This window comes from Sparassis crispa, assembly GCF_003851025.1.
Source record: "Sparassis crispa DNA, contig_000001F, whole genome shotgun sequence".
Lineage (NCBI taxonomy): Eukaryota > Fungi > Basidiomycota > Agaricomycetes > Polyporales > Sparassidaceae > Sparassis > Sparassis crispa.
In genome coordinates this window covers 1,230,851-1,245,543 of record NW_020939748.1, presented here as the reverse complement: position 1 = coordinate 1,245,543, position 14,693 = coordinate 1,230,851, and the positions used below count along the sequence as shown (strand labels likewise).

The window sequence follows — 14,693 nt, the reverse complement described above, 5'->3', positions numbered from 1 at the left end:
ACACTTCTGGCGATGTCCTCACACTGAAGGTCGATCAGGGTTCGTTCTTATGACTCGCAGTAGCTGTCTGCTACTAACGGTCGATCTCAGTCAAAGGCAAGTGAAAAGCTGGTTTAATGGTAACCAGGTCAAGATGAGGATCCAGCTTGACGAGGTCGTCTACTTATACAAAAGGTATCCGCAGTACTATGCAGTAATACGAGATTGTTCATTGGCTAGATAAGGTGAAACAATGTCTGGGCAAGGTAACAGCGAGGAAGTAATATGTATGGAAAAGCTGAGTAAGATCATGAGAGATAATTAGTACTAATGGGGATAACAAGTCGTGTATCAGAACGAGGTAAAGATGAGGCATACATGCACATCTTGCATGTGTGATAAGAAGAAGGTCCGGAGTTGGATCCGGTGTAACCCTAGACTAGGGGTTCTGGTTATCTGGATAGAGAATCGGAGGTTGCGCTCTGATGAGTCATGTGTTGAATCACGTGGTCTGGTAATGTAAAGGGAACAAAGAAAAGAAAAAGAAAAGACGTGCCATAAACGAGGAGTGTTGTAACATCAGCTCCCGTCTAACGTTTCTTGTCCCACAAGAAATATTGTAGTCTTCATCGTCGTCGGGGACAGTCCCAAACATAATGATCACCTCCACATCTGTAGCACGTCCGCCGTCCGGTTTGTGGTCCTCGTTCATGCATATGTTCATCACGATAGGGATGACTGCGATGCAAAGAAGTTGATGCGTGTGAGAAGGAGGGTTGCGATAATGGGGATCGACCAGTAGGTACATGTGAACGAGGGGGGCGAGGTCAAACAGGAATTGGTTCTGGTGATGAACGAGGAGTGGATGCGGGTCTCCCATCAATGGTGTATCCAAGGATGTGCCCGATGTCTTTGTCCCCATGCTCCCTCCAGATCTCCTGTGCTGTACGAGTGACCGTACTGCACATCAGAGACCAGACTTGGTCTACTCTGGTTCGGGCTCTACTCGTCCTTTCCTCCACTGCGATGAGCTCTTGTCTGGCTGTCTGCATCCACTCGACCATTTCTAATGCTCGCTGCATAGAAACCACTGCTTGTCGATCTTGCGGGCGATTCCTTAGGGCAACTAGAATCTCTGTGAAGTCAACGGGAATCCGGATGGCAGAGATCAGATGTGTGGCAAATTCTTGTTCGTCCGATGCATGACTGAGTTCGATTGAAGGTGAATTCGACGAAGCGCGGATGAAGGGTGTCTGTGTGCGGGAGGGTACTCCATTGACAAGCATAGGTGATGCGGGGATGCTCATAATTGTGGAAGCGACTTTAGCGAGTATGTTGTGAACAAGGTCGTCAATAGCAGAAGTGGGCATTGATGATACGTCGTCTTCTCCTCCTTTTATACCTTTCGGTCATTAAGGGGATCGCGGTTATCTGTGATGTGAAATAGAATGTCGTGGATGTGGGTGACAATCAAATAGATGAAAATCCATTGGGCAATAAAGAGTATTCTCATGGAGATAAGAACTGCCTGGTCAGTTCCAAGCATTGTTCTGATCACCCCAGCCGTTAGCGTGTGGGTTGTCTCATGTGAAGAGTGTATGTTCGATGAGTCGTCTGATAAGGATTCTGTGGATGATCCAAAGGAAAGCGAGGGTTGTGCAGTGGAGGACAATTAGAAAGACAACGAGGAAGGCCGTCATGGTAGTCATTCCAGTTTCCTCATCCTTTACTTAATTCCCCTGGTCCTTTTATATGCGTTGAGGGTCTGCTTTGCATTCTGTAAATTGTGGGCAGGTTCCCATGAGTTTTCTGCTGACAAATATCCCTTCCACTTGACTAAGTACCTCAGGTGACCTCGGTATGCCTTGTGATTTAGGATGGCTTCAACTTTGTACTCTTCTTTGTTATCCACGACATCAGGTGGTGGGTTCACATAATTCGGACCATGTATGTTATTTTCGCGATAAGGAGATAGAAGGGCGGCATGGAACACAGAATGAACTTGCCAGGTCTTCGGGAGTTTGAGATGATAGTTGGCTGGTCCGATGACTTCAACGATTTCGAATGGCCCTTTGTGCGCAATCGCTTCAAGGGCTTCATGAACAATGAGGTCCTTTGCTGCATGATTTCTGATTTCGTCAAATAGCATTGGGGAAATGGATCGCACAAACAGTGCATCAGGTAAAAGGATGTGATCTTCATTGTCACTTTCACTGTCATCGAGTCCATTACAACAAGATAGCGCATCAGATTGGACCATCTGAGTGCCAGGGACATGGATGAGGTGAAGATCAAATTGTGATAATTTGAGACTCCATCATGCTTGTCGGCGGTTTAAATTCTGGGCTGTACGGAAGTACATGAGGTTCTTGTGATCACTGCAAACTTCGACGGGATGAGGAGAGCCTTTTAGATAATGGCGCCATTCGGTAAGGGCTCAAATGATTCCGAGGAGTTCACAGTCGTAGATCTCGTAGTTCCGTTCAGCTGAATTGAGCATCTGTGAAATGTAGGCACAAGGATGGAGGTCTCCATTGATATCAGCTTGGCATAAAACTGCACCCGTAGCAAACTTGGAAGTGTCAGATTCGACAATAAAGGGTTTTGCTTTGTCGGGCAGCAACAATACCGGGGCAGTGCTGAATCGTTATTTCAATGTATCAAAAGCTGTCTGACATTCTGTTGTCCATTCAAAAGGTGGAGATCCAGCAGCGGTACACGTAAGGTTCATCAATGGTTTGGCAATATTCGAGAAGTTGGCAATGAATTTTCAGTAGAAGTTTCCAAACCCGAGGAAAGAGCGAACACCTTTTACCGTGCTTGGTTCAGGCCATTCTGCAATTCCTTTAAGTTTGATAGGGTCCATGCTGATGTAGTTCTCTCGAATAATCATGCCTAGGAATTCGACTTCCTTAACATTAAAGAAACACTTTTCTGGTTTAAGGAATAGGTCATTGTTTTTGAGTCGTTGGAGTACACGTCGGGTTCGAATGTGATGTTGTTCCAAATTGTTCGAGAAAATGAGGATATCATCCATGTAAATGACTATCCATCCTTCGTTGATTATGTCCTCGAAGAGTGCATTCATCATCATTTGGAAAGTCGCCGGGGAGTTGCAAAGTCCAAAGAACATGACCATAGGTTCGAAAAGTCCGCAGTTTGTCTTAAACACGCCTTTCCATTGGTCACCATCTTTGACTCTGACATTGTTATATCCCGAGCGTAGATCCATTTTTGTAAAGATTGATGCACCCTTGAGTTGATCCATGAGCTCAGAAATGAGCGGAAGGGGGTAGGCGTTCTTAACTGTCCCTTCATTCAGGTATTGGTAATCCTGACAGGGACGTAATGCTCCGTCTTTCTTTCTAACAAAGAAGAATGGTGAGGCCATGGGGGATTTCGATGGTCGAATGTATCCTTTTTGCAGATTTTCTTCCAAAAAGTCATCCATCGCTCCTTGTTCCTTGAGCGATAACGGATAGACTTTACAGTCGCGTGGAACAAAATCAGGTTTCAAGTCAATGGCGTGGTCCCAAGGCCTGGTTTCTGGGAAGCGTTCAGCTGCTTTCTTTTCAAAGACTGACTTCAAATTGTGGAGGTAGTCAGGGACCAACTCCTCAACAGTTTTGGGTTTGTCTGCAGCTGATGCTTCCTTGTGTGCCTGTTGTGCCAATTCCTGTGATTTACCAGATGGTTTATAAAAGACCATATTCTGTGCATTACAGAATAATGAGGATCGAGTACTGTGCGTCATCCTTCCAATGGTGGGGCCTCTTCATATCGTGAAGACTGCGGTTCCAGTCTCTTCATTCGTCAAAGGCGATTCCTTCCTGATGGGTTCGAATATTCCAATAACTGGTTCTCCCGCGATATAGGAGATAACTAGATCGTCATCATCAAGCTGATCCATAGAGGGTTCTAACAGTGGTTCATCTGGTTTGGTATCATTCTGCACTGCGGGTAACTTGCCACGCTCAGTGTTATCGGCCATGATTTCTCTGATAGATTCTGAATGTCCAAATGAGATAGGAGAAGTTTCAGTGGTGATTAACTCCGGGGATTCGTCTTCTTTGAAAATTGAAACTTCTTCATCTGGTGCATCTTTGACGGTGGGTTTTGGTGGCCATTTGGCATCTTTGCCAAACCAAAAGTCACCGGTTTCCCAATTGATCATCAGATTGAGGCGTTTAAGCCACGACATGCCGAGAAGTATATTCTCTTTGCCAATGCTGGTCAAGAGGAAGCGAGTAAATGTCTTCCTTCCTCTGATCTTCATCATCTTCCACGTACAGTGGGTAATAGTACCCATCTGATTTGGTGTGCCGTTCGCATTTACGACTTTAATCGGTTTTGGTAATTCCCATTTGATGAAATCATTTTCTTCCACAAAGTGAATATGCATGAACATTTCGGCTGCACCGGAATTGATCAAGGCTTCTGCTGCAATGTCTTCCTTCTCTCCCAACGAAATATTCACAGTGATTGAATTTCCGCTAGTGTTACAAATAACGAGGGGAGATACGGTAAGATGCGACGGTCCATGCGTTACTAGTGGCCGTCGTTTCAAAAACCCAACTGGGTTCGTTCTTCATCAGTCATGTCATTGAAGATGTTTTGCACATAGGCGATCTGTTCCTCTCTGGTTTCTTTCTTCGGCATCTCCTTCTTCTGTGCGAGGTCTTCTCGCATCTTCTTGATCCATGTGATCGTGTCCATGTCCAACCCGGGCTGTATCGTTCTAGCATGGGAGAAACTTCCAGACTGGGAGTGGAATTGTCTGTCGTTGGCTATATGGCCCTTCTGTCTGCATAGGAAACATAATCCTTCTTTCATTCTCTTCTGTCGCTTGTCCGGGAATAAGCGCGAGATATTAATATGATCAACATCCATTGCATTTGGATCCTTTGCAGAAGTCGAGTAATAAGGACGATGGGTAGATCGGCCTTTACCTCGTGTCATCATAGTGGCTCCTCGCTTGAAGATCTGAGCAGATCTCCATTGGTTGTCAAACTGCGAGGTATATTTGTACCACTTGTCAAGTGTCTTGGGCATGCTCTCCATCCCATATATCCTTTGTCGGAGTGGGTCGTTAAGTCCCCACTTGAAATATTCGATATTTCCGGCATCTTCTAGTTTCGCTTTCGGTACAAGTGATCGGAATTTGGCAATGTAGTCGTCCGCAGTTCAAGTTCCTTGTTTGATGTTACGCAACAAGGTACGAGCGGTTTCTTCAATGTTTTCATCGCTGAATGCTTTGTTCACATCCCTAATGAACTCCGTCCAACTTCCATAAGAAAGGAAGTTGTCATTGATGAGTTTTGTTTCTATGAAACTCTGCACCTATGATCCTGCTGTCCCTCCTTGCATGTGCGACAGCACAAATGCAATCTTCTGATTGTCCTCTTGGTAGACATGGCTATTTCCTGCCATGTAATTCTTGCATTGGTTTATAAATTCCCTGAGCTTTGAACGGTCTGAACCGTTGAAGATCTCGGGTTTTATAAAACTAAGTTCCTTTTGGCTAACATGGTGACGACTTTCATCCATGGTAATTGTAGCCACTGGTGGAATGTCAACGGTTACAATTGGTGCAAGAGTCGATTGTGGTATGGGATTCTGGACAGGGGGGTTCCAAGGGGCATCTGGTCTTTCTCCTTGATAAGAGATCAGTATACCGCTGTCTGCGATATGTAGCAGTACAAGCTCTCCAATGTTATGGGGTAGAGTTGCTTTGTAGTCACCACCTGGGTGATCGATGTGTTGATCTGGTCTGATGAATAAGGGTCGTCCGTTTAAAAAGTGTATGTTCCTCTGCACGTCCCACTCTGCCTGAGATGGGAGAAGGTCGATGTACTGCTTGGGAAGAGCAGTCGGGTTGATAAAGTTCAAATCCAGCGTGGATAATTTCTTCTGTGTGACCTATGTCTACACGTAGACTACACACCATCCTCAACTAAGTGGGTTCGTTCATTATCGGCTAACAAGCCTGTAGAGTGTCTTCTGTCTTCAAACTGATACACCTATTTGCTAATTGCTCGAGTGATTATCTCAGCCTCCTCAGCCTATTGGTCTCTCGGACAGACCCCTTTTCAAAGATGAGTGATCAGTCTATCCCTTCAGCTGCCTTGATTACAAAGTAATCTCAAACGGCGCTTTAGCAATTGAATCCGGGTGTATCGTTCAGTCTTCAAGGTTCAGTCCAGTCGGTAGTTCATTGTTAGACTTTGGAAAGTCACAGAGAGTAATAAGATCTCGACCTAATGTTATGCGGCAGCGAAACACGAGCGTCAAGTCAAGTCGTCATGAGACAAGGTCTTAGTCTAAGACACAAGTCCGTTCAAGAGACACTTCTGGCGATATCCTCGCACTGAAGGTCAATCAGGGTTCATTCTTATGACTCGCAGTAGCTGTCTGCTACTAACGGTCGATCTCAGTCAAAGACAAGTGAAAAGCTGGTTTAATGGTAACCAGGTCAAGATGAGGATCCAGCTTGACGAGGTCATCTACTTATACAAAAGGTATCCGCAGTACTATGCAGTAATACGAGATTGTTCATTGGCTAGATAAGGTGAAACAATGTCTGGGCAAAGTAACAGCGAGGAAGTAATATGTATGGAAAAGCTGAGTAAGATCGTGAGAGATAATTAGTACTAATGGGGATAACAAGTCGTGTATTAGAACGAGGTAAAGATGAGGCATACATGCACATCTTGCATGTGTGATAAGAAGAAGGTCCGGAGTTGGATCCGGTGTAACCCTAGACTAGGGGTTCTGGTTATCTGGATAGAGAATCGGAGGTTGCGCTCTGATGAGTCACATGTTGGATCACGTGGTCTGGTAATGTAAAGGGAACAAAGAAAAGAAAAAGAAAAGACGTGCCATAAGCGAGGAGCGTTGTAACAGTCCTGACCTTTCCTGCCCTCCCGATACTGCCTGCATCTGCTTAACAATCGCTCTGCTGAATCACTGCCCATCACGCCATATCTCGCAATCCCATCCCCTCATGCTCCTACTCATTCTGAGGGATCCTCCATCACCGAACCCACCCGAGCACCTAATAAGGGTCCACCTGCCTCGGAGGCATCTCCCATCCCAAACTCAATCTCCCATTCATGGACGCCAGTGTCATCCTTCACAAATACACCCTTGCAGAAGCTCTTCTTCGCATTGAGATCTTTACCGAGCCCTTCGATCTGATACTGTGGAAGGCATGGGCAGTCCAGATGCACGTCCTGCTGGTGAGGCTTCTGCGAGCATATGTTCCTTTGCTGTCTGGTCCTCACACGTCCCTCAGATCTTCATGGTCCAAGCCCAGTCTGAAGCGGCCAGCGTGGGGATCATCCTACCCCTTCCGTGTGATATTCCTGTCCTTGCCCAAGTGGAAATACATCTTGCAACGGCTCGCACTGTGGAAGCTGGTCGTCGGATGGTCCCTCAGATTGCTGACCACCTTTCCGCTGTCATTCCTCATAGTTTGACTGTGCGCATTCTGTATGATGACCCCGCTGTCCACGAGGACTTTGGTTTGGGTCACTCACTTCCTGACATTGGTGCACAGTCATCCTATCCCCATTTCCCTGAAATCGTGTTCCTTAGTTTTGCTTTATTGCCATTAGGAACCTTGCACCTTCAGGTTGAGACATTGCGCAACGCGACCTGTGAACTGTACAATGTCATGCATGGGATCACCGGTAGATGCGAGTTGGCGGATGGTACTCTGAGGCGGTTGCGGATCGTAGTTGAGGAGTTAGAAATAGCATTCGGGCTCGTAGTGTTCCCTCCTCCGATAACCAGCTCAGCTGTGGTTCCCACTTTTGTATAACAATGGCCCAGGTAGCTGGGCAAGGTGTTGTTCACTACTCACCATTTCTTGTCAATTGTCAAAGTTATTGTTAACAACAGTCTGAGAGGATTGTAATACAATAACAACTTGTACAAAACAACTTGCACTCAGCCAGGCTTGAACCCTGGTCTTCCGGACACATAATTACATAAGCACATGCCGCATACACAATCTACCAACTGCTCCATTAGGCCAGGCATTTCTTTTAGCCTCAATTCTATATAAGGCTACTGCCTTCTCTAATATACATATTAGAATCTTCTGTAATGGCAGTCTACTTATAGTGGTAGGGTCAACGAAAATTAAATTAATTAAATGAAATTAATTCGAGTGAGTGAGAAAGAATTCACTCTGCAGCTCTACATGATGCTCGCTGTGTCCTCGACTCCAACACATGGGTTCTCCGGGGTATGAACATCAGTTTGTATGTTACTTAGGTACAATCCATAATGATGTTGTCGAGTTATATTCAATCTTTGCAGTATGGTCAGATGTACAAACATCACTGCAAAGACAGCTCTTCTTGCAGTGCAACCTTAGAGGCATGGGTTCTCTAGAGATTCCAAGTTGATGGCATGCAAAAATCCTCTAAATTTTGTCCTTGCCCTCTGGGCGAGTGTGTGTGTACCTCTTGCAGCACAGCTGAACTTGGGCCTAGTGCAGTTGCGTTCCCTGTAACTGTCCAAATGCAAGGACTTCCTCTTGCAACTGGAGAAAATTCCTATGACACCACAAGTTTTGTCAGGCATAATTTTCACTGCCAGGACATGCAATGTATAGAAGAAAAGTCCCCGAGCAGAGATTCAATTGCAGGTCAATGTTACCCTGAATGGATCTCCATCTCAAACTCCACTTGAGCAGTCATCTTGCATGGTTAGAGAGCATATAAAGCTCTCAATTACACACACAATTTTTTATAAAAACATGCTGCAAAGTGTGTAATCTAAGTAGGTGTTGCATGGCATCCAAAGCAGAGGTGCTTGCTTATGTCAGAAATGCCATTTGTGGCAGGTCTCCTGCCGCATTAAGAATGCACATGACGCAGGCCCGCCCGCGCCGGTAGGTTAGGTTTTTAAAACTCCGCTAGGACCTAACTACCCTACCACTATAGGGAGACTGCCTCTGTAATAACTACTATATCCTGTTGTTACTGTGGCTAAGAGTTATTTGCCTACATTTTTCTATTTATTTCACTCTTCTAATTGCTTTATTACATCTATAAATTTTGATATTATAGTTTTAATCTTATTTGAATATTTACTGAACTAAAAAAGAAATGCTTAATATTAGACATTCAAAGACTTATTAACAGGGACCTCAATCACTGTTAGAAGTCACAGTAACAGGATATAGTAGTTAAGATTCTAATATGTATATTAGAGAAGGCAGTAGCCTTATATAGAATTGAGGCTAAAAGAAATGCCTGGCCTAATGGAGCAGTTGGTAGATTGTGTGTGCGGCATGTGCTTATGTAATTATGTGTCCGGAAGACCAGGGTTCAAGTCTGGCTGAGTGCAAGTTGTTTTGTACAAGTTGTTATTGTATTACAATCCTCTCAGACTGTTGTTAACAATAACTTTGACAATTGACAAGAAATGGTGAGTAGTGAACAACACCTTGCCCAGCTACCTGCAGTATTGTTATACAATGCTGGCCACCACTGGTGACCAGCTTCCAATTGCTGTCGGACTAGGGTCTGTTGTGTAGCACCCTGTGGTATTTTCGAAATGTGAGACCGCTTCACAGATGTGATTCCTACCTCAGCGCACTACACGTCCCTTCACCATTGCACTGACTCATTCCCTGATGTGTCATCCTATCACACGTTCACTCAGGCAGACGTTGAATCAGCCCGTCGCGCCAAGGGTAAAGAGAATGCGAAACCCCGTGCCAATGTCGCCGCTGTCTCCGAGTCTGTCGATGACATCACCTTTAATGTCGGCACCATCAATGTGAACTCTACGCTGTTGACCGCCACCACTGGCATCCTCGGCACGGGCTCAGATTCTGAACCTGAGTACATACAACCCCCACTCGCTCCCTTCACCGTCGCACACATTCCCTGGTCAGGAATTGTGCATGGCCCGCGTCTCGACTCTGACCCGCTTCCAATGCTGATTGATTCCAGTTCCCCTGCAGTTCTGATTAGGTCAGAACTCATCTCATGTCTTGGTTTGCGTCATTGCAAACTCCCGCAGCCTTTTCTGCTAGGAGATGTGTGGGGTATGGAGTCTAAGGATTCGGTTGAGTGGGTTAAGCTCCGAGTTTCATCTCCAGATTTGTCTTGGTCCTCTGTCACTTGTCGCGCCATCATTGTATCATTGTGTTGTTATCCTATCATTGCCGGTCGACCCTTTCTAAAGACAAACCGCCTTATCGTCGACCACAAATGTGATTCCATCACTGACAAGTCCACCGGACATGACATCTGCAAACTGGCACCCCTCGCCGTTTCGCCTCCACCATCACTCGCACCTTCAATAATTCCAGTTGCATTCCTCTTTCATGAACTTGCTGAACGTACTGCTGACTGTCAAACTCACTGTGATGAGCACACAGTGGATGAGGCCGCCACCGCTGTACATGCAATTCGGAAGCACACTGAAGAACTCGCATTCCAGATGACTCTCGAGTCTGAGAATCGCAAAATCAAAGACGAATTCAGCGATCTCTTTCCCGACGACATTCCACACCTCAATGAACTTCCTACAGACATCTACCATCATTTTGTCCTCAAGGACCCCAGTATGTTCATCCAGCACTGTCAGTATGACTGTCTGAAGAAATATCGAGAAGTGTGGAAGCAACTTCTTGATGGACACCTCCACGCAGGTTGAATGCGCCCCTCTGATAGCCCATATGCCTCACCCGCCTTTCTTATTCCCAAAGCTGACCCCACAGCCCTTCTCCGTTGGGTTAATGACTATCGTGCACTCAACGCAAACACTGTCCCGGACATGCACCCCCTCCCTCTCATCAGTGATATCCTCGCTGACTGCGCCAAGGGTAAGATCTGGGGTAAGATCGACATGACCAACTCCTTCTTCCAGACCCATGTTCATCCCGATGATGTAAAGTACACTGCTGTGACTACTCCCTTTGGACTTTACGAATGGCTGATAATGCCACAAGATTGCTGGAATGCGCCCTCTATGCACCAATGACGGATGTTTGGTGCACTTCGCCCATTGATTGGTAAGATCTGCCACGTATACCTTGATGACATTATCATTTGATCACAGACTCTCGAGGAACACATTCATAATATGTGCACAGTCCTTGAGGCACTTCGTGCACACCACCTTTACTGCTCCGATAAGAAGACCTCACTTTTCCTCACGGAGCTCTCCTTTCTAGGTCACATCATATCACAGGATGGCATACAGCCCGACCCTCAGAAAGTCGAGAAAATCCTGAACTGGTCCATGCCGCACAGCACGTCCCAAGTTCGGGCCTTTCTCGGGCTCGTCTGCTACATAGCACTGTTCCTCCCCAAACTCACTGACTTCACGCACCTTCTCAACCCTCTTACTACTAAGGATGCCGAGCTCAATTTTCCGACGTGGATGGATAGCCGCCAAGCAGCCTTCGACAGTATTAAGATGCTTGTCTGTAGTCGCGAAGTTCTCACCTCCATTGATCACGATAACATGGGTAACAACAAAATCTTTGTATCTTGCGATGCCAGCGACTTCTGCACAGGTGCGCTTCTTTCGTACAGTGAATCATTGGAGACCGCTCACCCAGTAGCCTTCGAGAGCTGCACCCTCAAAGGTGCAGAGCTTAACTACCCAGTGCATGAGAAAGAACTTCTCGTGATTGTGCATGCACTTAAAAAGTGGTGTGTCAACTTGCTTGGTGTTCCCTTTACCATCTACACTGATCACCGTACTCTGGAGAATTTCTTCCACCAAAAGGAACTCTCCAGGAGACAAGCCCACTGGCAAGAATTCCTCGTACAGTACGACTTTGACATCAGAAATATCAAAGGCGAGGAAAACATCACTGCGGACATCCTCTCATGCATACCTGCTGACACCATCATTATCGACCCTTCTGCATGTGTCGCTGTCTCACTCATACACATTGCAACACGATCGCTCTGCGACATTCCGGAATCTATTGCAGTGTTCGCCTCCGCTGCCAGCCGATTATCAATTGCTGCAGATCCTGTGTGACTCTCGGCACTGCGCACGGGATATGTCCAAGACAAGTGGTGTCAAAAGTTACGCTCCACATCTGGATCCCTCGGTGTTCGTGAACAGGATGGACTCCTTTACATTGGCAACAGGCTTGTCATTCCCCCAAGTACCCAAGCTGTGTGAGGCCATCTTCTGCCTTGCGCATGACTCACTTGGTCACTTTGGCTTCGACAAGTCTTACGCAGCAATTCGCGACACCTACTACTGGCCTAACATGCACACCGAACTCGAACACATGTATGTTCCGGTGTGCGAAGACTGCCAGCACAATAAGTCGCCAACCCATAAACCACACGGCCCACTGCATCCTCTACCGATACCGGACGGACGATGTGACAGCATAGTGATCAATTTCATCGGGCCACTCCCAGAGGACAATGGTTTCAATTGCATCGCGACCATCACCGACCGTCTGAACTCTGATGTTCGACTCATCCCCACTTGCACTGACATCACCGCAGAGACCTTCACGACCCAATTCTTTGACCACTGGTACTGCAAGAACGGTCTCTCGCTCGACATCATCTCCCGCTCAACATTGTCTCCGATCGCGACAAACTTTTCATCAGCACCTTTTGGAAAGCACTTCACCGTCTTACTGGGGTCAGGTTGAAAATGTCCTCAGCATACCACCCCCAAACAGATGATGCCTCCGAACAGTCGAATAAAATGGTGATACAAGCCTTACGGTATCATGTCGCTTGTAACCAACGTGGCTGGGTGTGTGCCCTACCCCGCATTCATTTCTGCATCATAAACACCATTAATAACTCAACCGATTTCTCCCCCTTCCAGTTAAAAACTGACCGTTCTCCATGCCTTGTGCCCCCCTTCTCTCAGGTGTCATTGGCGGATGATGCCTTGAATGAGGCCACACGTGCCGCTGAGCTTTTCACGCACCTCGATATGGACGTCATGGAAGCTCAAGACAATCTCTTCCTCGCGAAGGTTAACCAGGCGGCACTGGCTAACCACTTGCACAGTGAAGAGATTTCCTATGTGGTTGGAGATAAAGTGATGCTTTCCACCTTCCACCGCCACTGTGACTACATGCAGCATGGCGACAACCGAGTAGCTAAATTCATGGTTCATTATGACGGCCCATACAGCATCCTCCACTCCTACCCTGAATTTTCTGCATACACCCTTGATCTCCCCACATCCACCAACATCTTCCCCACTTTCCATTCCTCGCTCCTCAAGCCTTGGCTCGAAAATGACCCGGAGCTTTTCCCTTCACACCAATGCAGCCAGCCGGGCCCTATTATCACCACTGATGGCGTTGAGGAATGGGAAGTCGAATCTATTGTTGACCACCGTCCTCGAGGTCACGGCTTCCAATACCTTGTGCGCTTCCGCGGATATGGTCCAGAGCATGATGTGTGGTTACCCCGCTGAGAAGTAAATGACTTAGCTGCACTTGATGAATACTTACTCCACTCCCCTCATTAATTTCTTCCTTCCTACTCCATTTCTTCTTTTACCTACCATGCTCATTTTTTTACGGTGGGGAGGAGTGTAACCCCGATGTAGGGTTACACGGCTATCCCCGACGAAGGTTCATATCCGCGCCGCCCCTTCATTGCAACTCAGACCCATTCTGTACGTTGCAATGAAGGTATGTTCCATACTCACTCATTTGGCTCTCATGTACTTATGAGACCCGTTCTGTACATTGCAACGAAGACATCTCATTTCTGTTTTGTTCCGAGTGCTCGCCGGAAGACAACCAGCTCACAGTGGCACCCCAACATTCATCAGTAAAAGGTCCACAAGCACTGTAGTGCAACATAGGCTACATAGTCATGGTAGCACTGTCACAGGTCCCCCTATACATAGTATTCCGTAGTACCTGCTTAAGCTCTGTAGTGCAACATAGCAAGACTTGCAAACAATGTTGCATAATAAAATTGAAGGTTGTCGTTGGGTTGCCATGATACTATAGCCTGTATAGTGCACTGTAGACAAACATAGATAAAGACCAAATTAAATATATTGGTAGTCACTGTCCCCGCACACTGTACACTACATTGATACACACTTTGAATGCCGTACCTGTATATGCAGTGTACTGGTCAGCCAGAGGGATAGTGCACTAAGGTGGTTCATACCTGTGCCGGAAAGGGTCTGTGTACTCCTGGTGCATGTCTGCCATCGACTTGCCCCTCGCAGAGAGTTCCGTGAGGGGCAAGTCGGGCTCGAGCATAAGGTACACCTGCAGTGTGCACCACATGCCGCTCTGCTTTCGATTGTCAGTTAGCCAGAAGCCTCAGCAGCATGAGTACCCACTCAAAGATACCCAGGACCCAATGTGGAGTGCAGCCACACATCCAAGGCTAGATGAGTGACAGTGTCGTGACCCCCCCATGAGTATATTTCCAAAGCTCTACCCGAAACACCCCATTGGAGTACACAGTATTCAAACTGACCTTGTATGCGAAAGCAGGAAAATATGCACACTCACCGGCCACGAATGACAGCTGCACACCAGCCATGCATGCAGTCAATCACGGGTGACGTCCAAGCTGAGGATGGCAGTCGAGAGTGCCAGGATGTCATCGGAGGCTGGAGGGACACGTCAAGGATAGACTGCAGAGGCGGGAGACATGGCAGGAGAGTCAAGTCAAGTCAGAGTTACAAGGATCCATGTGCGAGGACAAAATTCCCTC

At 46.8% G+C, this 14,693-nt stretch overlaps 6 protein-coding genes across 6 annotated transcripts; 2 read left to right on the top strand and 4 right to left on the bottom strand.

Moving 5' to 3' along the window:
• Positions 1-806: 806 nt before the first annotated feature.
• SCP_0203800 (hypothetical protein) lies at positions 807-1,349 on the bottom strand (the record flags this gene model as incomplete). The annotated part of the gene is made up of 1 exon (XM_027754295.1): positions 807-1,349. One exon carries the CDS (start codon positions 1,347-1,349, stop codon positions 807-809), a length of 543 nt encoding a protein of 180 aa, XP_027610096.1.
• Positions 1,350-2,749: 1,400 nt separating this feature from the next.
• Positions 2,750-3,688, bottom strand: SCP_0203790 (hypothetical protein; the record flags this gene model as incomplete). The annotated part of the gene is made up of 1 exon (XM_027754294.1): positions 2,750-3,688. One exon carries the CDS (start codon positions 3,686-3,688, stop codon positions 2,750-2,752), a length of 939 nt encoding a protein of 312 aa, XP_027610095.1.
• A 66-nt stretch (positions 3,689-3,754) lies between these two features.
• Positions 3,755-4,387, bottom strand: SCP_0203780 (hypothetical protein; the record flags this gene model as incomplete). The annotated part of the gene is made up of 1 exon (XM_027754293.1): positions 3,755-4,387. One exon carries the CDS (start codon positions 4,385-4,387, stop codon positions 3,755-3,757), a length of 633 nt encoding a protein of 210 aa, XP_027610094.1.
• Positions 4,388-4,542: 155 nt separating this feature from the next.
• On the bottom strand, positions 4,543-5,031 carry SCP_0203770 (hypothetical protein; the record flags this gene model as incomplete). The annotated part of the gene is made up of 1 exon (XM_027754292.1): positions 4,543-5,031. One exon carries the CDS (start codon positions 5,029-5,031, stop codon positions 4,543-4,545), a length of 489 nt encoding a protein of 162 aa, XP_027610093.1.
• Positions 5,032-7,091: 2,060 nt separating this feature from the next.
• On the top strand, positions 7,092-7,801 carry SCP_0203760 (hypothetical protein; the record flags this gene model as incomplete). The annotated part of the gene is made up of 2 exons (XM_027754291.1): positions 7,092-7,217; positions 7,274-7,801. 2 exons carry the CDS (start codon positions 7,092-7,094, stop codon positions 7,799-7,801), a joined length of 654 nt encoding a protein of 217 aa, XP_027610092.1.
• A 1,616-nt stretch (positions 7,802-9,417) lies between these two features.
• Positions 9,418-13,422, top strand: SCP_0203750 (Transposon Tf2-1 polyprotein; the record flags this gene model as incomplete). Its single annotated transcript, XM_027754290.1, has 7 exons — positions 9,418-9,420; positions 9,658-10,585; positions 10,712-10,893; positions 10,955-10,996; positions 11,065-11,996; positions 12,049-12,271; positions 12,865-13,422. 7 exons carry the CDS (start codon positions 9,418-9,420, stop codon positions 13,420-13,422), a joined length of 2,868 nt encoding a protein of 955 aa, XP_027610091.1.
• Between the last annotated feature and the right edge of the window lie 1,271 nt (positions 13,423-14,693).